Source organism: Ambystoma mexicanum, chromosome 8 (genome assembly GCF_040938575.1).
Source record: "Ambystoma mexicanum isolate Mex_15411 chromosome 8, UKY_AmexF1_1, whole genome shotgun sequence".
Taxonomy (NCBI): Eukaryota; Metazoa; Chordata; class Amphibia; order Caudata; family Ambystomatidae; genus Ambystoma; species Ambystoma mexicanum.
In genome coordinates, this window is record NC_090929.1 from 645014375 (window position 1) to 645041041 (window position 26667).

Sequence of the window (26667 nt, forward strand, 5' to 3'; positions counted from 1 at the left end):
ATTACTGGTGGACGAGGATGCTGGGTGTGGTTGAAGATTTAGTGAAATTGTGCCAGGCATGTGCTGTCAGTGACAAGCCCAAAATGATGAATGTGGCACCTCTCAAACTGGTGCAAGTCCCCCAGTCAGTATGGAAGAAGCTGACCATGGATGTTGCAGGACCTTTTGAAGGTTTGGAGCCATGCAAAGTGTACATAGTGGTCCTCATTGATTACACGTCCAAGTGGGGGGTGTGATGCGTCATGGAGGAAAGTGTGATGGCCACCAAAAGCGGAGAGGGGACCTGGAGGTACCGGTTACTGACAATGGGGCACAGTTTCTCTCGGAGAGCATGCAGAGGTTTTTAAAAGACCTTGGGATCCCACACATACGTACATCCTTATACCATCCCATGGCTAACGGCCTTGTTGAGCACATGCTCAGCTTCATGAAGGGGATGATTCAGCTGGCTCTGGTGATCTCACTAACCTGGAAGAAGATTCTAAAAGAGCCACTGAACACATATAGAATGACTCTCCATTCTGTGACTGAAATTGAACCTTTTGTCATGATGAGAGGCAGAGTGCCTTGTAGCAGACGGATAGAAAGAAATGTTAAGAAGGTGGACATGAATGAGATTCATCGGAAAGTGAGAGAGAAACAGGTAAAATAAAAGGACTATTATGGCGGTGTCAAAGCTACCCGTGAAGTTGAGTTCAAAGACGGAGACTGGATCAGAGTTTGACAACATTGGAAAGTGATCAAGGGAATATCTAAATTTAGGAAGCCACAGAGTATTGAGAGTGTAGGGATGAAAACTGTAGTGCTGGAAGATGGCAAAGTTTGGTCGTTTGATGAAATTGTTCATACCTCTGAGACTGTGCCTGACTTAGAGATGCTGTATGATGGTGACGGATCATGGTGTTCACAGTTACGGAGAGAGGAAGTGCAAGCTGGTTGTCGGAGAGAGGAGGTGCGTGCTGGTGGTTCGCAATCTGGCTGTTCTGGGCCATCAGCCTGGAAGAGGAAGATCAAGTCCAAATTCAGAGAGGACTTTGGCCCTCATTACGACCCTGGCGGAATTCGGAAAACGATGGCGGAAATGCAATACCGCCATCGAATAGCGCTCGGTGCGACTATGACCCGTCACCGCAAAGTACGAAGCCATTAGCGACACCGTAGTGAACGCCAACGCTAACTGCACCAAGCACGCGCGCGCGCGCCATGCCAAACCGCAAACACCACCATGGCGCAAGGGTACGCCAATTCCGACCCTAGCGGACATGTACCTAACGCCATCAAGCATGGCGGAATGTACCATTCCGCCATGGTGAGAAGTACGGCATCGCGAATCAACCGTAAACGGCCCCACTGAGTGCCTGTACACCGCTCCCTGCCCACAAAGCACAACTCCCCGTAGGTGCAATGAAGCCACAATGCAACCAGTGAAATGTACAAGTCACCCATGCATGCCAACGAACAAAAGAAACACAAGAGGGGCCAATGGGAGCTGCAGGGCACAGATGGCACGAATACAGAAGCCATCCCAATGGACATGACCACAGTCCCCCACCAAGAAACGCACGCAAACACAGGCACCTGTGACCAGCAATATTCCGAGAATCACATCATTCCACCAGTCCACCTGGCTGACCGGCATCTGTTACACAAAACCCAATCCCCCGCCCCTGAGCATGACAACATTCAAACTGTCATATTGGCAGCCCCCATCCCTGACCACACGGGCTTCGTAGGCAAACGCGCCCAGTACAGTACCACGCAACTAAACTCCGAAGCTGGAACCCAATGCAGATCTCCTCACAATACATCGCCCCCCAAATAGGCACATGCCACATCACTTGCAAAGAAAAACGCTACACGGGCCAAATCAGAATAGTAATTTAATGCACATCAAAATCACCAAGCCCATACAGCCATCAGGCCATGAACTCCAAAACACTTTTCACCATTGTGGGCTGCATCCGCAAGAAATGACCAGCCACTACTTGTGTGACGCCCTGTTCCATCATGGTACACAGAGCCACATTCACGTACGAAAAGGCAACATGGAAGCGCACAGAACCGCAGGGCCGTCCCAATGGGGAGGCACTAGTCCAGCTGAAAGGCCGAAATGTTGCTCCGAGCCACCAGTACTGCGTAAGGGCATGTGGCCCATTGGCGATCGTCCCATAAGATCGTAATGCTGCTCCACTGATTAACACGAAGCAGCAGGTGTCGGGAGTAAAACCCATCTGCAGGAGTGGCATACAGATGGCAGTGGCAAAAGGGGAGGAGATACCTGTCAACCAAAAGAAAAGAAAAAGAACAGAATGGCCATCAGAACTACATTCCAACAACTCACTCCAATGATCACACTAAATCCACAGCCATATGCATGCTAGCCCACTCCAAAGGATCATCACCACCCAAAAACCACTTGCGACTCATAACCATCTATATCGAGGTGCAAACACCATCACGAACGAGTGTACCTGTGCATGCGTCTGTCAAAACAGAATCCATCAGATGGGAATGTTAACGTGCATGGACACAAGTGTCTGAGGGCGCGTCGAGACAGGGAGGGCTCAACAAGGCCAGATAGACGATGGTCCCACTATGGCAGCCCTGCATCACATAGCGTAGGGGAGGCGGATAGATCCCAAGAAGCCCTGTACATGGCAAACTCTGTATCAAATCACCTGCCCATGCATCCATTCATCATTCCCTCATCCCGGGATTAAAACGCCTGAATATTTACTCACATAACATTAGAAATATCCATTGAGTCTGTGCGTTATGCAGCCTGCAAAATCCACAGTGCCCCAGCCCGGGATTCCAGTGTAGTGAAGTAACATGTATTTGGGAACGTCCGGCCTCACCGCCCACGTCGCAATTGCGCATCCCAAACTATTCATATCAATCATTGCATCCTCGCCATGGCCCCTGTCTCAAGGACATAGAACAATAGTACGTTACATTTGCAGTCAGACCTGTGGGCATTTCCTCGCCGCTAGCTGAAAACCGAAAGCGCCGCCCTTCGAATTCCTCATTTGCAACATCACGTCGAAGAGGCATCTGTGGCCGTTTGAAATCACTAATTATTCCATCGAGTGCGGCTGTGTGTGAAAATGGCAACTGCCTTCACCCACAAATGGGACGCCCCGCCCGTCGTTGCAACTCGGTACAGTGATGCATGAGGGCCCACCGTTACTCGAGTACTACGTTCCACTGACCCTTCACAAGTCTGTTCGCGACTGCACAGATAGTATGTGAAACAATGGGACCACAGCAGGATGAACATATCTAACAATCTTACACGGCCATCGGGTACAAATACATGATTGCAATAGCAAGATGCCATTCCCCGAATTGCAGCGTTGTGCGCGGGACGTGCCCGGCCAAAGGGGAGAGCAGTTTGCACAGGTGGAATGAATCACCACAGGTGGAGGCCATACAGCCTGAAAACACATAAATTGCACAGCCAGTCTCCTCCCACACCCACTCCGAAATGCTACCGGCAGGACTCGCGATGTTGGCCCTGGGGGACCTGATAGCACTGCAAGTACTCCAACTACAAGAAGAAGACGAACACCAACTACAACCGGCCGCACGGAGGAGACGCAGGAGGAGGAGGAGGGCAAGGCAGGGCCAGCAAGGGCCGCCAGCACAGCCACTACCACCACGCAGGCAGCCCGCAATCCCACGCCTCCGAGCACATCCGTTCAACCTCACTGATGAGCAGATCCACACCCTCTACCGTTTGGACCGGGACACCATAACCGCCATTGTGGACATGACACAGGCTGACCTTGTCAGCATGATAGATAGCCCAACCGCCATCCCACCCCTACTGAAGGTGGTGTCTGTACTCCACTTCCTGGCCACAGGCACCTACCAGCACACAGTCGGACAGTTGCATGGCATTTCTCAGCCACTGTTCTCACGGACACTATTTCAAGTGCTCGATGCCCTCCTGCAGCACGCAGACGACTACATCTCTCTACCACGCTCGGAGCAGGAAATTACCAACACAAAGGTGGGATTCCATGCACTTGCTGGCATACCGGGTTGCATTGGTGCCATCGACTGCACCCATGTGGAATTGGTCGTCCCACATGCCATGGAGGCCCAGTACCGCAACCGAAAACAATTTCATTCCCTGAATGTACAAATGGTGTGTGACTCCAACAGGATCATTACACATTGTTGTGCCAGATTCCCTGGATCAACCCATGATTCTATGGTCTTGAGGAACTCTACAATACCACGCTACATGGAGCGACACGCAGGGAACAGATCCTGGCTACTCGGTGAGTCTCATTACATGCATGATTATGTGGGGTATGTGATTCGGCAATGACCTGGCAGGAAGGGGGGGGGGGTGTGCGTACGTAGCAATGGCATTCCACATCATACGTTTCTCGTCCACATACAGGTGATGCTGGATATCCACTGAAGAGATGGCTCCTCACACCAGTCCGGAACCCACGGGACCAGCATGAGGAGGACTACAACCATGCCCACTCACGTACCCGTGTAGTCATTGAACAGGCATTCGGCCTACTGAAGGGTCGTTTCCGCTGCCTCAGCAGGTCTGGCGGGGCACTCCTGTACCGCCATGTGAAGGTTGCAAAGATGGTCATGGCATGTGTCATGCTCCACAACATGTGCGTACGTAGAAATGTGCCCATGCCCCCTGACGCAGAACTGCAAGCACCTGATGATGGTCATGATGAGGGTGGGGATGTGGCAGCACCTCATGGAGTCTGCGAGGCACCAGAGGCCCGTGACATTCGTCAGCATCTCATTGATGTATGCTTCTAGCACTCACGCCTGGTGGCTGATACATGGACACGGGACTCGTGGCACTGTGTGTGTCTGGGACATGCACAATATGGACTGTACGCCTATGATGGCCTAGTACACAAAGATCAATGTCCACACATCTCATTGGTTGATCGTGCACTGTTTATGGCATATGTGATATCATGTTAAACACCCTATCGACCCGCCACCCAAGTGAGCCCAACACACCCCCTCCACCCTCCTACCTCCCCCCCGAACACCAGTGTCCAAAGATGCTCATTGTCAGTGGGCTGTCGCTATTGCAAGCCCGCTCTGCGGGTATCAGGGGCACCCCTGCCTGTGGAGCACAGGTTCCTCCCAGATCTACGTTGGGGGCTGCCCTGGACGGAACTTGCAACGGATGATGTGTCTGCCTGCTCACGTCCATGCATGTCCCTAAGGGTTTGCGAGAGCTCAGTGAGCACACGGCGCACTGCGGCAAGTTCGGCACATACGTCTTTGGACGTCGCATGCAGTTCCCCCCTCAGGCTCTCGGTGCTTCTCTCCATTTGGACTCTCAGGCTCTCGGTGCTACTCTCCATTTGGACTCTCAGGCTCTCGGTGCTACTCTCCATTTGGACTCTCAGGCTCTCGGTGCTACTCTCCATTTGTGCCCTTAGCGTCTCTGTACCTCTCTCCATTTCTGCCCTAAGTGTCTCAGTTGATGTTTCTATGTCTGCCTTAGTGCCCCCACATTCATCGGCATGGTCCTTGAGGAGCGTGGCCAGTTGCTGCTGTTGCACGATTAACTGGTCGAGGGACTGTTGCCTCTGCTGGGCCATGGCCATTTGCGGGGGTGTCACAGAGGGGCTGTTGTCCTCATGTTGCCTTGCCACAGGGCTTGTGGGGGATGGCCAGTCGTCGTCTTGTGGGTGCCCCTGCGTGGTATCCTCATGTTGTACGGGATGGGACAGACAGGGGGATTGGGACAGGTCATGGATGGATCTGACTTCGACATCCCCGTTTTCTGTGTCGGAGCATGCTGCCATCAATGGGGTGTCACCTATGGTGCTGCTGCCACCAGAGGCAGTGCCTTCTGTGGCATCCATTGGGGGGACCTGTGGTGGTGGTGTTGTGGGCATGCTGGCTGCTGGGGTGCCTGTTGATGTTCCCTCCTCTGTGCTGCCACATGATTTGTGCTGCTGCCGTGTCTTGATGCGTGCAGCTGAGGTGGAGGGTCTCTGGCCGTTGGTCTTGGCCCTCTTTGCAGGTGTGCTGGTAGGGGTGTCCTGTAGCTCGTCGTTTGGATCGGACCCTGTGGTGGAGTAAAGGAGGGCGAGGGTTATTGATGGGTCTGTGGGAATTGGAATGGCATTGTATCACATGCATTGGGGTGGTACCTGAGGGTGATTTGGGTCGGGGCCTTGGAGGTGCTTTCATTTGTGTGTGGAGTGAGGGTGCAGTTGTTTGGCAGCCTGCAGTTAGGGTGTGCCTGCTGCACGTGTAGTGCGTGTTTTAGGGGTTTTTAATTATTTATGTATTTATTGTGGGTTTTCACGTGCGCTATCAGGCCGATGTGTGTGGACGTTCTCCTGGACATGTGTTTCTGTTGCACTATGTGGACGCATGGTACTTCACATGGATGGACTGTGTGGATTTGGCATTGTTTTATTTGGGCCACCTACCTGATTCTTCGGATGTCTGCACTCCTTTCTCCATCCCTCCGACTCCCTCTATGCTCTCCATTCCGATGGTGGAGGCACATATTTCTTCCCAGGGGGTCAACTTGATGGGTGATTCAGGACCTCCCCCGGTGGCTGTGGCAATGTTGCGGTTGGCAGAGAGTATGCTGCGGACGCGTATCCGCAGGTCGTCCCATCGCTTGCGGCATTGCTGTGGGGTGCGGGGTGCGGTCCCCACCGCACTTACCCGCTGTGCCACCAGAGCCCATATGGCCTTCTTGTTTGCAAGTGCCGTTCTGGTCATTTGCGTGGAGAAGACGGCGGCAGCATTCTCCTGGAGGGTCTCTGTTAGCACGGTGAGTTCCTCACGGGAGAAGTGGACCTGCCGCTTGCGGTCGCACGCTTTCTTCGCTACTTTTCCCATTTTTCTTGGTTTCGCTAGGGTGGATGACGGGTTGGGGTGTGTTTCAGGGTAGTGATTTTAGTGGTTGTGTGGTTTTAGTGGTTTTATAGGTGTACGGCGGGATGTTTCCCGTTCCGGGCCCATGTTTTAGCTTCCGTTTCCGTATATTTCCGGTCACCGTACTGTCCGGTAGGCGCACACTGCGGTGACCGCTAAGAGGGGTGGCGGTATTGCACCTAGGGCGCCGTACGGCGGCGGTGTGGGCCGTTTTGGGGTCATTTCCGCCATCGCGGACTTTGCACTTCCGCCATGGCGTGGTGCTCGTGCCCGATGGGTCGGAATGGGCCGCACTTTGCTCCTTCGTGCAATGGCGGAAACGCTATTTACGCTGTGGCGGTCCGGTCAGTCACTTTCCGCCAGGGTCGTAATGAGGGCCTTTGTGTATTGTTGAACTGTATCCTTTGTTGCGAGACCCCCCTGCTCTTCCCCTGCTCCTTTCCCCCGTTTTTCCCTCTGCCTTTCCTGCATCCTTGGAGGAGGAGATGTTGTGATATGCTTCTTGCTTCACACTCCCGTGCCATTCTGGAACCTCTCCAGGTTTGGGAACGACAGAGGAGAGCTGTTGAGAAGACGGAGTAAGTGTGCTGTGCTCCAATGACTCCCCGGTGCCTCTGGGGTCTCTTTTTTCATCATTAAAGCCCGACAATAAACATACCTTCCTCTTTCCTCTCATTAAATCATATCCTAACAGACGACAGCATAAACACGTACAAAGCACATTGACAAAACAAGGTTGAACAAATTAATTACAGCAAGATTTTCACAAAAGATCATTCAACAAAACAATGGCCACTCCAAGGGTGTTGCCCACACTGGAGACACAACCACCCCATGGCAATGAAACACCAGATGATGGCATGATCACAGCATGCACATTGACTCTGCTACATGTGGAACCCCCACCAAAATTCCTCCCATATCCCGGCACACACGCAATACCCCGGCTATGATCGAAGCAGGATTTTCTAACCTACCTAGAAACATCTGATGGGCATCTGTTCTCTGCAGCCAAGAAAAGGGTGATCTTATTAAATTGTCTTGGGTCAGAAGCACAGGAAGTGAGCAGACATCAACCCCCATACCAGTACCTGTGGGGGCAGCACCCCTGTGTCCCTTTGTGGCAATCGTGCAGAAACTAGGCAAGAATTATTTACCAAAGGTAAACACTGTAATGTGAAAACATCTATTCTACACACATGAGCATTGAGCTACATAGCTTCTTTGAGAATCTATGCTGCCACATGCAAGTTTGTACCATTTCAAAATGAAGTGATCAAAGACCAGCTCAAGGTGCACACCATTAATCAACATTTAAGGGACCTGCTATGGCTGGCAGAGAGCCAACTCTGCACAAGGCCAAAATACTCTCCAAGTGAATAGAGCAATCCATGGCCTGTCACAATACATTTGGGAAGGAGAAAGTGAAAATTAGTGGTTCTTACCAAATGCTGGATGCAATTTGTGTGGGCAATAGAGCAATGCGAGCAGAAAAGGAAACATTCACAAATAATTCTGGTTGGAATGCCAGGAGAGCAGATTTAATTACAAAAGGATCAGTCAATCGTAGTCTGAGGTGGGGCAGTGGGAATCATAGTTCTGGACACCAGACCTGTCCAGCATGGGAAAGAAGTGTGCTGCATGTGTACTCATGAACCATTTTGCTCAGGTATGTATACAGCACAGATGGAAGCAAGCACCAAGCGAGATGACAACCAATTCACTAAACCCCAACATTGCACCAATTGAATAACTCAATCAAATATTGGTGGATGAGGACGAGTTGAAAAGTCACCTGTCCAATATGGTGCTAGTTATTGATGGCTCAGAGGAAGAACTGGGTCCAACCAGACATACTATAAAAGTGCAAGTAGCTGGTGTTTCTTTGTCTCTCATTGCCGACTTAGGATCACTATACACATCAACATACACAGTGATATCTGAGAAACAGTATATGCAAACGTTATGGCACAACGGGCAAGTGGCACCCATTGCTTTTTCACCCACAACATACTCGGTCCACCACATCCAAATAATTAGGTATTTTCAAGCATAGATGTGCTACAAAGAACATTCTACATTAGGCATAATTTATGTAGCAGCTAAAGGGATGACTGTTCTTATCTGGAAACGCCAGGCAGCATTTCACCTCACCCTGGAACCAGATGAGGAACATCAGATTCTGTTGCTGAATGGATTAACCAATGATAGTTCAGGTTTGATAGGTCAATTGGACCTCAAGCTGCAAGAAGACAAAACTCAAGAACTGATTAATATTTTAGTCCAAGGATATCCCACTGTGTCCACTAATATGATCAGTACGATAAGCTACTATGAGCATTGTATAGTACTCAAGCAAGGGGCACAGCCAGTCGACCACCATGTATGCAAGATACCTTTCAGATTACAAGATCAACTAAAGAAGCAGATAAAGTAATTTTGGAAGCAGGCATTATAACAGGGGTGGAAGATACAGTCTGGCTATCCACAATTGTGCTTGCTTGTAAACCGGATGGTGAAATAAGGATGTGTGTCAATCCTTGCAGTTTGAACAGAAGCATCAAAGTCCACGCACAACCACTACCCAAATTATCAGAGATGGTCAGTAGGATTAAGGGGGTGAAGTACTTCTCCACCATAGGCTTGTGTTCAGCTTATCATCAGGTCGAACTCACAGAAGACTCAAGGGAGCTAACATCTTTAATCACCCCGTTTGGAACATACATGTTTCTCAGCATGCCGTTCTGTCTTTAAACCACTGCAGAGGTTTTCCAACAGCTAATGGACAGGCTGTTTTGACACATGAAGGGAGTACTTACTGTGACAAATTGGATTCTGCCTCGCAGGAGTACAATAATGAATATGGGTAAAATGGTCCACTAAGCCCTCACACTTCTACAAATCAAAACACAATGCAATCACAAAGGTACAACAGAGACAATCAAGAGATATACCTCCTTCGCCTTTTGTGTTAACATGGGCCGAGGGCAGACTATACTCTTAAGAGGGGTGTGAAGATGAACCAGTAGTGACCCAAACAACACAATAAAGTCCTAAATAAAGGGATTTTCCAATCAAGGTTCTATAAACATATAAACACTTTAATAAAACACACCATCTGCAAGTAGAACGAAAAGAGATTACTTTACAAAAACCCTCCCTGGAGGCAAGACAGAGATGATGCGACAGACAGGAGAAAGTAGCACTTCAAGCTTAGTTCCAGTGGTGCGAGGTAAGGTACTTTCAAAAACAATATCATGGTGAAGACAGAGACCATCGTGACCAAACCAACCTCTAAGGCCCAAGTGCAACAGTGGGCAGTTCAATGTCACAGTACCTGAATTCAATTCTTGATGGGCTGATGCATCAGACCCGGTTTGAAAGTCAATGCGAGTTGATCAGGCTCAGTCGGCCCATGGGATTGCGGCAGATCTGGCAGCAAGCAGGCATTGCTCAGTGTCGAATGAGAATGCTTGATGAGGTCAAAAAGTGGTGGTTAAAGTGCTGCAGGTCAGGCAGCCCCAAGAGTGCTTCAACATTGGCCTGACTGAGTCAGGCATTAGCCACTGGCAGAGGCTGTGAGTGATGCTCCAGTGGGTCGAGGCAACAGGCGGCAGTCGTGAAGTGTTGATCAAGGGCGGTGTCGAGGTGCAAGCAATGAAGCATCGGTTCTCGATCTAGATGGTTCGAACCATGTGGTAACCACCAGGTAGGATTGGCGAGTGACACTCCAGAGATTTGGTTCGGTTCGGTTCAGTTTCTGGCATTGAGCAGATGGTTCGGGCCTGGTAGTTGGCAGACTCTGCTAGAATACGATTGCGTGGTGGGCTGATCAAGATGCAGTTCAATCATTTGACTGGTTGAAGGAATGCAGGAATGCCTTCCCTCTTTTCAGGATGCAGTGAACACAGAGCAACCGGTTTGGTGGGGGAAAACAGGGAGATTCAGCTGGTCTGGCACTCCTGGTTGCTGTGATGCCTTCTCAAACGGCTCAAGGACAGGATACTTCACTTCAGGGTATGCTCTTCTGGCATAAAAGATCCATTGCAGATTGGTTGGTCTTAGTGCACAGCTCTGGTTACTCCCAATAGTCCAGGGGAGTGGTTAGGTCTTCATTCTGTCTTGGACGGCACCTTCTTCAACTGTCGCAAAAGAAGTTCAGGTGAGAGTCCCCAGAAGGGCTCTTCAGCATTAAAGGATCCTCGAGAAACTGAAGGTATTCTGTTGAAGGGGTGCGAGACTCCTTGTTTTAAGAGCAAAAGTCCTCGGCGATTGGACTAAAGCTAGCCTGCTTTAGGGGACCAATCCCTGCTTCTGACTGGAGTGGACTTTGCCCTCTTGATCTTGCTCCAAAAGTGCTTTGCTCCAGGGGAAGTGGAGGAGACAGAAAAGCGAAAGAGTACAGCGGGAAAAATGATGGTGGGAGGCTTCTTCCATTCTTCAGAGCACTTGTGTCTATCCTACATCCCAGTTACCTCCTACTGACAACAAAAGCTCTTTAGACATGAAGAACCTTGGTGTGAAGCTATTCTTCCTGAATGAGTATGCTCCTTTGATAACTAGGCCCAGGATCGCTGCCTGCTTTGCGGCAGTCTATGGTGGAGGATGTTACTGGCACTCATGGGTTTCTGTCTTGCCAGGTGGCAGTATCGACCCGTCTGCCCCTATTACACATTCCATTCCAGAGCAGAGCTGATTCACAGGAGCTGGCACATGTGCTATATCAATTAGATTTGTGGTGGCCACACTCATAAGTATCACCATGCACTATGCCTAAACTCAGATATAGCTTATTCTTAGAGATTACCCTGCCACCAGCATGGGGTACTCATGATCATCATAGTCTGGGTACAGGGGGCATATCTTACATGTCGCTCCTGGGCTGCAGTGACTTTTTGTCTCCACAGCAGTCAGGTGGACATCTTGTGACCTTTGAACCTGTTCTGCACCATGAGCACAGCAGGTGATGTGGATCAGGCTACTGCCGCAGCTGGGCACAAGTGTGCTATGCTTTTGGTATGGAGCTGCGACAAAAGTGGGGACCTGGTTAACAGATTACCCTTTTGGAGAAGGAATCACCTGCTTCATTTTACATACCAGACATTTTAAAAACAGGGGTTTGCACCCTTACCAGATGGAAATTCCTCACACTCACCTTTCAGGACGATTTGTTGATGTGCAACAATTTCATGGAGAAATATGTGCAAGTCTTGCAGCCAATATTGGACACTCTGAAACAGTATTGAAATACTTTGAACGTCACAAAGTGCAAACTGCTATTAGCTGAAGAGGAGTATCTCTGTCATGCTCTTTCATCCCAAGACGTTAAGCCCAAACTGAAGCTGATGAAGGCTAGTGCTAAAGTTCCCCCTCCTACCACAACAAATTAACTGGCATCTTTTCTTGGACTAGGTGAGTTCTACGCTAGGTTTGCGCAAAACTTTACTTCTATAATGGAACCCTTGAGACAAATTGGCAAGGAAGGTGTGGTATTTCATTGGGGCAGAAAGCAACAAAATGCCCTTAAGTGTATAAAACAACTCATTGTAGAAGCTCCAACATTGTGGCCATTTGACATAATGGATAAATCGATTCTCACGGTTCAAGCCAGCAACAAAAGATTAGGAGCTGTTTTCTCACACCTCAGAAATGTGAAGGAAAGTAATGTAGAATTAGTTTCATGGGCACACAAGCCAGCAGAGATGAATTGCTCAGTCATAGAGAGAGAGAGACACCCCGGTTTGCCTCTGGGCAATACAACATTTCAAACAGTATTTGTGTGGAGCTTCCTGTGTCCTGTATGATGAAAGTTGCTCCTCGGCTGACCAGACCTTCAGCATTACTATAAGAATATATCTATACTGTTGAGTATAAGCCTGAGAGGTGCAATGTTGTGGCAGATTGTCTCTCATGAATGCTTTTGTAGATGATTAAGATGTTGCTATGATCAATAAAGGAGTACTGCCAGTGAACACATTGGCAAGGACGAGTGGGAACAGGCTGACAGTGAAGAAGTGGTATTACAAGAAGTCAAGAGGCATGTCCAAAGAGGCTTGCCACTTCCCAGACTTTTGAACAATATCCTTCTTCCATTTCATAGGGTTCAAGATGAGCGCTCCCTGAGAGTGATTATTTTATGCAGGGCTGACAAAGTGATACCGCCAGTCAGTATGTGAGCCAAGTTACTACAAACTGCTCATCAGGGACACTTGACCATCACAAAAAGATTACTAAATGAAAGCAATTGGGGGACTTCTAATTATGTGTCTGTTGAGAGGTGCATACAAGAGTGTGTAGTCTGTGCACAGTCAGACAAAATATTGGTTACTAACTCAGCCCCAATTACACATGTGCCCATACCTGAAGGACCCTGATGTAAAAAAGCTATGGGCTTGGTGGGACCATACATCATCCTTCCAGGCAACCATACATATGCAGTGGTGGTCATTGATCACTTTTCAAAGTGGCCAGAGGTAAAATGTGTAGATACCATCAGTTCTTCATCAGTAATACAAGATCTACTGGAACTTTTTTGGGAGGGAAGAGCTCCAGAAGTTCTAATATCAGACAATGGGGTGCAGTTAGCTTCAACTGAGATGAAAGCATTTTTAAGTTCATGTCGAGTAACTCACAGTACCATCTACCTTTATCACCCCCAAGTGTATGGCATGGTTGAGAGGTTGAATAGGGCTTTTACCTCAACTAAACATCTAGCTATTAAGAATGAACTGTCACTAGAGGTCTGGCGCATGCTCTTTGAGTACAGCACCACACAACACCCTACAACAAAAGCTCCTCCCTTTGAGATCCTGCGAGGGTGCAAAACCCGTTTGCCTACAAGGCCTCAGTGGTTTAGCAAGAGCACAACAAAAGACATGTCCTTAGACATAGATATGGGGAGGGTGCGCTCCCACATGATGGAGGTACAAGAGAAGATGAGAGCACAATTCCAACCAACAATTGACACTCGCCAACAATGTTTTGGTGAGGTGAGGGTGAGGTTACCGGATGTGGTTCCAAAAGGGCCATCAATGTTTTTCTTCACCCCACAAGGTAGTGGAGATACTTAAAGGGGCATTTTGCATGGCAGATGGAAAGGTATAGCATGTAGAACATGTAGCATGTAACAGTCCTGGGGTTGTGCCGCTGGTCCAAGGTAGGGAGATTACTATGCTACCACTTTTATGTGATCTAGAGAACTCTTCAAGAGAGACTAATATGGAGAGGCATGAAGGTGGAGACAACATTATTCAAGGCAGTTCCAACAGGGATGTTGTCTCCCGCTCTGAGGGTGAAGTTTGGAACAACAAGGGGGATTTGGCATCTAATCCTAGATCTGTTGCCCAACGAGTAAAGATGAGAAGACGTAGGACAAATATTCCCGTACGATTCTGGAGGATGGATCCGGAGTAACTAGAGTTTCATGTGTGAGTCACATTTGTGTATAAACGTGTGGTGTGATGATAAGTTGCATTGATTAATTCCAGCTTTTGTTTAGGAAATGTTATGTGTTTTTATGATGCTATCCTTGATTTAGTTCCATTTGTTTAGGAAATGTGTTATGTGGTTGTTATATTTATATTTTAAACCTGTTGTAATCTAATGATGAGGTAGACTTTATTTTAGAATTTAAAGGAGGATTTGCTGTAGTATGCTTGTCCCACTCTCTCATGCTACAGCGTCACAGCCCAAGAGTTTTGGAATGGTGAGCCGGCTGGAGGAAGAGTGGGGGACAGTTGAACAACAGTCAGGAAAAAGGAAGTCATGTATTTCTCTGATAATAAAGAGTGTCCATACTCTGAAGCTGGCTTGTGTGTTCTTGACCCTCCCCGCTAAGAGAGCTAATGTAAAGAATATTAGCCCATGCTGATCCTTAACTTATAATCCAAAATAAAGTAGTTTATAACCTGTAGGTTAGGAACAGAATGTAATTGGAAAGTAAGCAAATATTAGTGGTATGCATGGATCACCAAATGATTTGAACTGCGATGCCCATGAGCTTCATCCAGCATAGTCAATGGTGAGGCATCATGGGAGTCGAAGTCGAAAACTTCTAGAGGGCCACAGGTTGCAGGCTCCAATGAACACAGAATAAATTAGCCCAAGTGGTTGTGGCAAAATACCAAACAAATGTATTGGACTTGTTAGTAAACAAAATGGTAAAATTCAGCTACATAGCATGTGTTTCTCTCAAAGATCCAAATGGGTTGGTTCAAATAGTTTGCTATTGAGCATGATGAAGTGTAGGCTGCCCAAGTGAGTGATCTGGTTTAACATATGCTGATATGTGGCTCTTCAATTCCAGAAACAGAATTAGTACCCGTCGAGGGACAATCAATTGGTACAAATGATCTGATTGGCCCTCACCGGGTCCTTTCCAGCCAACAAGGCACTTGTCGCAACCACGTCCCTCCATGTTCCTTCCCCGAGTGGCCGCCATGGAGCAGGAGAGGGGACTATGGGCCTCATTACACGGATGGCGGTAAGGGTTTACCGGTACCGGTAAATCCTTACCGCCTTACTACGAGGTCCCTTTGCGGGTTGGGGAATTTAACGCCTGCTTTTTGCAGGCGTTAAAAACCAACCCGCAAAGGGGCCCAGGGAGCTAATTACGGTACCGCAATTTGCGGTACCGTAATTAGCGCCTTCCCCATTCCCATTGTGCCCTATGGGGCATAGATGGGAATGGGGATGGGCAATGGTGGAAGGGGGAATTACCGCCCCGCCAACCTTGGAATAGGGTGGTAATTCCCCTTTCCACCAAGGCGGTGCCGGTATTTTAGCAGCAAGAACCATGGCGCTAATAGCGCCATGGTTCTCTGCCATCCGTGTAATTAGGCCCTATGTGTAGTCCCTTTGCCCCGTTCAATGGTGGGCATTTTATTTGTTTTCTTTTTACAATCTTTTAAATGGCCACCATATAAAGATATAACAGACTTCGTATCCTGGTATATGGTGGACTTTTTTTCTTCTTCTTTTTTTCGGTTGCTATACGCCAGAGCATCTCGCAACTAAAAAAAGATGCTATTAGTACCCCAACTCACGGGCCGGCGTATTGAAAGCAATAATCCCATCGCTGGGGGGCATACTGCGACAGGTAATGCCTCAGAGCCTGCGTAACTATGTGCCCGGCTCATTACCTGAAGTGGCAATGCCCCCCAGCACAGAGCGTATTACTTAAGTAATTGTGCTTGCTAGCAATTATTGAGATACTGGGCCTCATTACGACCCTGGCGGAGTGGGTTTACGCCAGCGTTATTCGCGGCAGACCCGTCCGCCCTACTACGAGATTCCGTAGCGCCATGGAGCGTTTTCCGCCTGGTTTTTCCGGGCGGAGAAATCCATGGCGCTACGGGACCTTGTCGTTAATTACGCCACCGTATTTTGAGGTGGCGTAATTAACGCCTTCCCCACTCCCATTATACCCTATGGGGCAAAAATGGGAATGGGGAAGGGTAAAATGGGGGATGGGGATTTACCGCCCCGCCAAGGTCGGAATGGGGCGGAAAATCCGCCAACCCCCATGGTGCTATCGGCAGCTTTCCGCCGTGCTCCAAGGTGCATTTTGCACCGCGATTTCCGCCAGGGTCGTAATGAGGGCCACTGACATATATAGAGGTCCAGCGATGGATGACAGAAATCGACACTTGTAGGTATCAGCTCTAAAGGGCGTCCATCACTGTGTTTCCCAGTGCATTAATAGGTAGTCAGGGTACAAAAGAGAGCAGTGTGGGCTCTACAGCGAGTTCCATGAGACTGGCAATATTTAAGGAACATAATGATGCAAGCTACATAGAGACAAAGTGGCTGTATAAATGACTGCCATCCAATGTTATGTTCTTCTATGTAATAGAGCTTTTATACTACACCAAATCGCCACTGTGGTGGTTTCAGAGTGCCTAGGCTAGTCTGAGGATTGTGTTTTAAGTAAAAACAATGAGCCTGGGGCAGGCTCTTATAACTATTTCTGGAGTAAAATGGCACATTGGGCAAAGTTTATGGTGCACAGAAATGCTGGGATTACTTACCGGTCTTTTTTTACTCCTAGCCGTACTCTTCCTCATCCCAGTACTTACTTTTGAAGTGTTTGCCCTTCCCAGCAACAATCCAATAATCAAACGAGAGCCACCAATGGGGAACCTCCCTTGCCCCCATAACGAGGTGTGGCTTACCTCGATTCTTCTTGGATACCCACAATCTCACATCCCTCTTCTTCATCCCAGTACTTACTCATGAAGTCTACCAAAGACAGCAAAAGGACAAGGCACTGATGAAACAACACAGACACGTCGGATCATGCCAGCAAACAGTGTGATTTTAATGACCTTCACAAATTATCCAGACACAATGTGGAGCGCTGCCTGGACAAAGCCCTGATCTTCCTGGCCCAGGAGGATATGCCAATAATGTTTCACAAAGGTAAGGGGGGATGCCCACGTAGCCGTCTTACAGATGTCAAAGATGGAAGACACCCTGGCCTCCACCGAGGAGGCAGCCATTCCCGTCATGGACCACCCCATAACCCCTGATGGACACTACGTCTCGCTCAGGCTGTAAGCACAGGAAATAATACTCTTGAGCCATCTGCTGATAGTCACCAGGCAAGCCTTCCGATCCCTCTACCAAAGGCCTCAAAGGCTGTTTTATGGCCACTGTCCTGATCAAGGGTGTGAGGAGCTCCTGGTGCACATCTGGGCCTCTCATGTCTGTGCTTTCTACATAAGAGAGGCCAAGAGGGAAGGGGCATAAATATCGGGTCACAGTGCAGTACAATAGCTGTAGGGGGGACCACCAGCATACATGCCAACATTCAGACACAGCTGGGAGGGAGATTTCCAAAGGGAAATCGGGAGACCAACGTTTCCCCATAGGAATGCATTGGGGCTACAGCTATTTCAGGCGGGAGACGGTGAAAAATAGCCTGATTTTTTGCTGAAAAATCGGGAGTCTCCCGCCTAAATCGGGGGCGGGGGGGTGAGCATAGGATGGCACGCAGCTCCCCTAGGTGTCTGGCCTTGGTGATGGCGACCAAAAAGGCTGTATTATAGGAAAGGAACTGAAGATCTGCCTGATCAAGGGGTTTGAAGGGAGGCCCCACAAGTGCCCTAAGTACTAGGGCAGGTCCCAGGTTGGAGCCATGGGTCACGCCCTGGGCCGGGAAAGAGTAAAGCTTCACACAGGTGAGCCATCACTAGCTGTGTGGAGGGCCACCCTCCCTTAACCCCATGGGGCCTTAAATCCCACACTGCTGTCCATTGAGCCCTCAGGAGAATCCTCTTGGAAAAAGCTGGAAATGTCCCCTACCCCACATTCTGGCAGGAGAAAGCCCTGTTTCCTGTACCACCCACAGAGGATGCCCAGTCACAGGCGTAGGACTTCAGAGTCGCTGGTTTCCTAGAAGCCCGCAACTAGGACGCCACAGAGTACAACAGACCCTGGCATCTCAGGCCCTTCCTTTCAAAAGTCAGCCCTTCCTAATTCCAGCTGTTCATTAGGGTGCAACCCCCAGATCCTCCACCGGATGAAGAGGCGCGTGGTAGCACCAGCCCCAGGTCTAATGATAAGAGAGTCAGACCGCAAGGGACCGCTAGTGTTTCTGGATCCTCAATCACTGAATATCTTTTTCCATGTAGCAGGAATGAGAGGAGACTCCTTTTTGCCTCTTCCTTGAATTTCTGTACTGTGGGTTCATCCTCTCTCTCCACCATAGGAGAATGTATAAATATAATGCATTCAGCCACGCAGCATACGTCCCTGACCACTGACTTCTTTTCCAGGATTTTCCCTATAGTATTCCCCACTTTATCAGAGGAGAGTGAGAAGGACGAGCAAGTGCTTCCTGTCTTCCTTTTTGGCTGTTTATTTGTCCTAGTCTCAATTGTCACGATAAAGTCTGGCCTCATCTATGGATGGTGCTCCCCTAGTTCTGTTAGGAGGAAAGCCTGTAGCGGACGAGGAGGGGATGAGGAGGGGGAGGTCTCAATGTGCCAGTGCTTGGTAGTATGTATCCTCACTACCTGTTGAAATGGAATAGGCCAGACCCCATTGAAATGCACCAATCGGCATCCCGCCCCCTCTACACCCGTCGCAGATGGGTGAGGCTGGGTGTGTTCCAGGCCAGAGCTGCCCAGGGACAACCTGTAGCCCTGGTGGCGCCACATTGAACTGGCCAGGATGAGTAACAAACACAGTCCAGGGACCGTCCAATGTCAATGTCGTCCCGGCCAGCACTGTTGTGGAGGGCATGACTGTAGCCCCAGGGACCAGCCCTTGTAAGGGTGGCCCCACCCGGCATCAGTGTGGTGGGTGGCCTAGGTCCAGGGTCCACCGCCTGTAACAGCGGTCGTGGACAGCGACAGATTCGGGGAGGAGAGCTCAGGGATCGTGGGCAAGTACCTTTGCGGCTTGGGGCGTGGTGGGGAAGAGCTTTGCACTGTCCTCCTGACTCCCAGGGGAAGGTGGAGGGCACAACACTTACCTGTCCATGTCCATGATGGCAGGGTGAGGGAGCTCATTGTGCTGCTCTTTGGGGGGAATCTTTGGGGGGAGTACCAACCCTGTGCTCAGAGAGCCTCCTACAAGTGCATGCTCCCAATTATTGCTCGCAGGTGGCCGGCCCAGCTCAGCACCCTGGGGGGGGCGGAGGGGGGGTGCTTCTTACCAGGCAACCCGTGCACTTGTTCCACATTGCCCAAAAACCCTGCAGGGGTATGTAGCTTCCCTCTTCATAACGGGGGAGCCCAGCAACACAGGCAACCATTATCTCATGAGGGCGCCAGCCCAGCAGGCCCCCAGCATCGCTACTGTGAAGTAGCAGGAGAAAAAAAGGTATGCCACACCCCTTTATAGAGGGGCAGAGGCTCCGTATTGGTGGCTTTAGTTTGATTGTTGGATTCCTGCTGGTAAGGGCAAGCCCTTCATGAAAAAGTACCGGGACCAGGAAGTAGGACGGGGAGGTAATGCTGATGGAGGTGACTGTCTCTGGAAAGTCATTGAAAAACATACAAAGAAATGAACAAAGCGAAATGAGGAGAGAGGAGATGGAAAAAGCGTTGACTTCAGCCTTTATTTGCATGCCCTGTCAGAGATACTTTACCTTTGGCGCATTGAGGTCAAAGTGGAAAACAAACTGGTAAATACTTCAATTAGCCTTGATATGGAGGAAAGAAGCAGAAAGCTCTGCTTGCCCAATAACTGGGAAAAGATGGCTTCACGGAATGCCTACTGGTGGCAAGCTTTTCATTCCGATATGGGTGTGACCTTACATAGAAAGCTCATGAAGGGTAGTATTACAACTAAAAGAGTGTTCCTCAATCTCATGCTCAGATTTATGCAGAAGACTGGTCGTCTTTTAGGATGACAAATAATGTGGGCAGGAGACTTTCATTCAGAGAGGAGCTCCTAATAATCATATTGTGCAATGGATTTCACTGATAATGCCTTTAACAGCCTCATTTTGCAATATATTATTTTATTAATGTATATATTGTCACAAATCCCTGTGGTGTCATCCCTTCTCATGAGGCCAGGGAGGTGAGGCTGATACCCGACAGCCCCATGGGAGTGGAGGGATTTCCCCTCTGGGATACAGGGAAAATGCGGTATATAAACCCCACATCCACCTTCCCAACACCTTCACACTCCCCAGCCTTATTACCTTCTTCCATATACCTCTGTATGGTCACGGACATGACAGACACTGAGACGAGGAAGAACAGGGGTGACTTGATGAAACCAGTTTTTAAAAGCACTGATACTAAGAAGAGTCTAGGTTACCTTGTAGAGAAATCTCAGGGAAATACTGGGACGAAGAAGAGTAGAGACTACCCCAGTAGGATGTCCACGACAAGTACTGAGACAATGAGGAGGAGCGGACCAATGAAGAGCTATGGTGAGAACTGCAATGGACATTCTAGTAGTTTCTGCCCACTCGTCATAAAAAGGGAAGAAGGACTCAATGTTATGTTAAGCCCTCCCTCGGTGAGCATCAAGCAGGGAACCCGTGTCACGCGAGAAGGGGCTGTAGACTATTGCACCTACCCAAGAGATGGGGAAACCTTGAAAACGGGTGAAGTGCGGAGAGCTGTGGAGCCCGAGAATCTCCCTGGAGGCACTGCAAGGAAGCTGAATGTCCCGCTGTCCAGATGGGAGGAGCCAATGCCTGGGACGCGAATTGAGAGGTTTAGGCCAGGACCATCTTAACAGTTTCTGGTGCCCGAAACACATACAGTCTTGGGGACCCACCTGACACCCATGACCTCTTCCCACCCCCCCTGAAATCCATGTCACACCCATCCCCCCACCAAAACCCATGCCCCTCCCAATCTGAAAAATGAAGGGATTTTATAGCTTTAGTCAAATTCAACAGAAACTCATCTAGTCTGCAAATGGGTTATCTAGTTGTTAATAAAATATAAACATTATGCATCTCTTTGACCTGTTTCACCAAGAGGGTGCTATATTGAAGACATTTGAACTTTTCTTTTGAATAATATGTTAATTTTGAAAGAAAAGAAAGTAAAATTATTTTTAAGCAAGCATTTATTTAATTAAATGATAACCTAACATTTGAACCTGACCATTTTGTTCTGTATGAATGTGCCAAAAGGACATGCCCTTGCAAAAACATAACATGACTAGGCAGTAGAGAAAACGAAAAGGGATGTAACAAACATCAAAATTCACTTAGCATTTCAGTTAACGCCCACACAGCAGAGAAATTCAAGTAATCCTAGAAAGAATGAAATGAGAAGCACCCAGTGAGCATATGCTTTTTTACTGCCCAAGGCAATATGCCTGAAACACTGCCAAGATTAAACTATATATTTCCATCTAGATTTGCATATTGCTAAATCATTAATTATGTCAGAAAATTCTATCTCTTGAACCATTCCGGACTCAATGCTTGACAGAGCAAAATAATACAATCTGGTTTCAATCCAAAAGGTAAAACAAGGACAGTTAAGAGATATACCTCCTTAGCCTTTTGTGGTAACCTGGGCCTAGGGAAGGCTGTGCTCTTAAGAGGTGTATGAAGGTGAACCATTAGTGACCAAAACCACACAGGATCACTGTCCAAAATAAAGGGAATGTCCAATCAAGGTTCTATAAAAAAATATTTTAATTAAACACACCACCTATGATAGAACAAATAGAAACTAATGTACAACCCTGCCCCACCCCCAAATGAAGAACAGAGAAGATGTAAGAAGAAAGTAACACTCTGAACGTGGTTCCACGGCTGGTAGGAGAATTACTAGCCATTGAAAGGATATGTAGATGTTTAAAACAGGTGCGATCATGATCTAACCAGTCTCTAGGGCCTAGGTGGACTGAGGGGGCAGTTCAGGGTCAACAGTACCTGGATTCAGGTCTTGGTTGGTAACGAGTAGGGGATGAATGTGGTTGCTCTGTGCAGCAGAAAGGGTGCTCTCAGGTGAGAGCGGTCCCAGGATTGCTTCGCAGTTGAACCAGGCCAAGTCAGGCTTTAGCCGTTGGGAAGGGTCGCTGAGTGACGCTCCAGTGGTTTGAGTCGGTGGGCAATGGTTGTCTAAGTGGAGACTTTGGGGGTGCCGATGTGCAGGTCGATGAGGCGGCCATTCAAGGGCTAGCATGGCTGAGCCATGGTTGTAGCCCCTAGACCGGGTCTGTGTGGGACTCACCAGTGATTTAGAACAGTCCCTGGCATCAAGCAGTTGATTCAGGCCTAGCAGCTGGCGGGATTAGATACTGCACAAGGCAGCGTCAAGCTGGTTTGGAGTGCAAGCAACAGTTTGACTTGGTGGAGGAGCGCAAAAGCCAGCACTGAGCTAAGGGCCCTTTAGGAACTTGCATTCAACGGATGGGATCACACTGAAAAACTCCAAGTCCAAATAACCGAACAAACTGAGGAAGATGGCAAAGTACTGTTTTATTAACAATTATCTAAAACAGGGAGTTACAATGAACATCAATGGATGCATGCTTAATTTATCTCACCAATCCTTTCACAAAACAAAGGTTATATATCCAGAATACACCAGAGGTGACGTCATACTACGTGGCAAATAATGCAAAACCTACTAGGTATCAGGATAGGCTTAAGGGGAACATCTAAGTATATCATCTATAGGAACTAGGATTGTAATTGGCTGCTCACTGTGGGGTGGACTACATATGCCTACCTCTAAAACATGTAATCCTCAGAACCATTAGCTACATGGTTCCTCATTGGTCTTCAAATTATAAGATCCTTTGTTATATCGACCACTACAATTGGTTTGCAAGCCTGTGCCATGTTTGGAACATTCGGTTCACTTAGCAGCACGTAAGCCCACACCCAGGTGCAAGGAGATGGGCCTGACTTTACCACCCCAGCCAATTAGCCCAACATCTCTCATTGCCCATGCCTTCTGCCATGAAGATTGTCTTTGAAATTGGCCTTGCAAAGTATTCTTGTCTCTGAGAATACACAGGAGTGAGGGCACTCGCTATCATGTTCTAGGACTCCAAGTTCAAACTCTATTTTCATCCTTGGCACACGTGACAGGAGACCACGATTTGGTCCATTTCGAAGTTTTTAAATGTCTTAAATGAATTAAACGTGGCACTCTTGGTGTTCCTTCTTTACAATTTAACAGAGATGATTCATCCTTCATACATTCACTCCTTTCCAGAATAGATAGCTGACCTTGGCTGCTTCAGTCTTGACTCCAGGCCAGACAGCCTCGCCATGTAGCTCCACGATTCAGCTTATTCTTGCTACAATATAGTTTTCTCTTCCCTTTTCATGGGTCCTGGCTTACTAAAAATTAATCATGCCAATGTCCATACAATGCGGCTTTGCCTGCATTCTATTTGTTTCATTAAGCAAGCGTCTATGATGACTTAGTCTACTTGCGTTTTCAGCGTACAATTATTCAAAGGTTGATTCTCTGCAGCACTTTGTGAACGTGTAATCTTCTTTTTTGTATTGAAAGTTTACTTGATTCTTTACTTCATCATTAGTTTCTGTAGAATCCATACAGTCTTTTCAGCTAGTATCCTGAGAAGTTGTTCTTACTTTTTTATGATGTCACAGGCTTCTTTTCTTTGCTCTTTCTTATATTCCTTCAGGGAGTTCCTCCCTCAAATTGTCGTCCCTTCGTGGATACATTTGGTAGGGTTGTCTCAATGGGTATCTTCTTTCGAGCATATGTTGCGGTATTGGCACAACTGCTGGTGTCAAACACGGCACAATCTCAGGCTTCCAACATATGGGAGGTAGGGTGTGGGGTTTCCTGCAGAGGCATGCTGCTGCTCCTCTAGTAGAGTCCTTGACCACCTCCTCAATTGTTTCCACATCCAGGTATTTTCTCTTGAAGAAGTGTTTCTTTGGTGTCCATTTCATCATCACCCCCCTCAGGGAGCCTGCTGATTTGACATGTTCATCTACACTCCAGGTCATATAATTACATTGTCCATTTGGGGTACAATAGACCCATTGTGCCACGTACTTCTGATGATTCTTCGGACACAGGAACTTCGTTCCTTCAGTTGCTATGATGCTGGCCTCTATGTATCGTCACTATGACAGCGTCATCAGTCAGCTCTTTGGCGTTTGGTTCAGGTTTGACATCAATCATGATCTTCATCCCTACCACCTTTTTTGCTATTTTCTAATATTGGGCAATCAACATCCTAACTACGCAGAATCCAAACATCACCAACACCAGTATTACTCCAAGGACTTTGTATATGTTCACCAACCACTGAGGGATCCATGAAACAAGAAAACAAACCAACTGTCATCTTCAATATCATCCATCTCATCTTCCACCTTGTTCTGCAGGTCTGTCAGCAACGTTATGGCCTCTGTCAAGGTTCCATTTTATTCATCATGAGAAGGTCTAAATGTACAACATGATGTCCCGATTTTGGCAGAAACTCCTCCTTCCATTGCTGTGATCATATCAAGGACATGCCTGTTCTGGGGGTCATCCATTGTATGGCCCTCAGCTCTTCTTTAATGGCATTGAATCCCTTTATGGTAGCACTGATTGTCTACAGAAGCTCCCATCTGGTGATTTGAAACCACTTGGCATTCGCCACTGTTTGGATTCCAGGCAAGAATATAGTCATCAGTATCGTAGCAGTCTTGCTGAACAACCTGTGCTCTTCAAAAATGGTATCATATGCTGTTATCTATTTGGCTGAGAAATCATTTTCTCTTTTTTTCCATCAGAGAAGTTCAAGTGATCTTCTTCTTCTCAAGTTGGCATCCACTTTTGGAAATTCTCCAATGTTCAGATCCCTTTGAGGAATTATTAATGCTGGAACATCGATGAGCACCAAGGAACATACTCCACCCAAATCCTTTGGCAACCTCATGTAAGTTCTAGATCCACAAGCCCAATATCAGTCCATAAGGACAGCTGTCCCTTCTCCGATCCTGGGAACATCAATTGTGGTTTTGCATTCTTTGTTATATCCCACATGGTTCTTTCTGTGTCTTCGGAACCATAGTGTCACATTAATTACAACTACTGGGCCTGATTCATCTTTTATCCATATCAACAGTTTGGAGTGCTTGGCCCATGACTTTAAGCATCCATCATTCACCTTCTGCACCTCTTGTACGTAACCTGTTCTCAGCAGATTAGCTGCATAGGACATCATTCCTTTTTCCCATGCCTTCTTGGAATTCCCTCATCCATTGATCAATAATTGAGTTTGTTCCCAACATCCAGGTGATCCAGCTACTTCCGTCACATCAGGGCAATTCATCCTCTTCATTTCTTCAATGATCTCCTCATCCTGTCCTGCGGCAGGATACACAAGCATCTTGCTTTTCCATCCAGGCTCCTTTTCCATTTGTAGAGTCTTGATGTGGTCATCCTGGTATGGAAGCGAGCATTTTGATCTCCATCGCAAAGTCGCCCAACTCATATCCATGAGTAGTACATGTTGCAAGATGGCTGAGGCATTTCGTATCGTGCCCTGGAACCTCCTCCGCAATGAAAGCCTTACTGTATTCATGGCATAGGGTATGAGAGAGCAGGCATAGCAGCCCTCATTAGATGATTTCCCCCCCAACTTTTTCATGTTATTCCAGAGGTGAGCTGTATTATCTAGATGAGTATTTATCCATTCACAATCTTCCTCTGCCTCTCTTTTAAGTCTCCCAATATATTTATAGAAATCAAAGAGCCTGTCTTTATTTTTTTCACAGTGGGCAAGAACCACAGGAATTCTTTCTTCAGCAGAAATACTACGATGATAGAGACTGTGAAAAATAACGAATAGAAAGATGATGAGAATAATTGTGCAAATATATATAATACATAGAAATCTTGGCATCTATTTCTCGCGCCATCCTACTGCTTTCTGAACTTGTTCATTCTCTATAGCCATACTATTTTTTCAATTAATCATTTTTAATACAATCATCAAATTTCTTTATATTTGCAACTACAAAATGTGTTCAATTATAGCAATAAGAAGTCTTCTTATCACTGGACTATTTTTAGGATCCTGTAAGAAAGTGTGAATATTAACGTCTCTTCTAACAAGAGCAGGGTAAGATTGAAGTATGAACACAAAGACAGCAACCACAACCCGATTAATGTCACTGTTGGCAGGTACCATGAGCCTCGTTACAAGTTTGCTGGTCCGGGAACTACGAGTTGTGCTTGCGGGTGCCTTTCTGCCCACCATGTTGGACCTGGCAGGCAGAGCGGCACCCACGAGCACAGAATGTCGGATACACTGGCACCATTCTGAATGGTGCAGGTGCATCCGACC

General features: G+C 47.8%; 1 protein-coding gene across 1 annotated transcript in view; it reads left to right on the plus strand.

The window, feature by feature from the left end:
- The first annotated feature begins 391 nt into the window (after positions 1-391).
- Positions 392-26667, plus strand: part of LOC138472361 (trypsin-3-like) — a 192989-nt gene continuing 166713 nt past the window's right edge. The window contains exon 1 of the mRNA XM_069610497.1: positions 392-643. Within this exon, the coding sequence (XP_069466598.1) occupies positions 392-643 (252 nt within the window). The remainder of the gene's footprint in view (positions 644-26667) is intronic.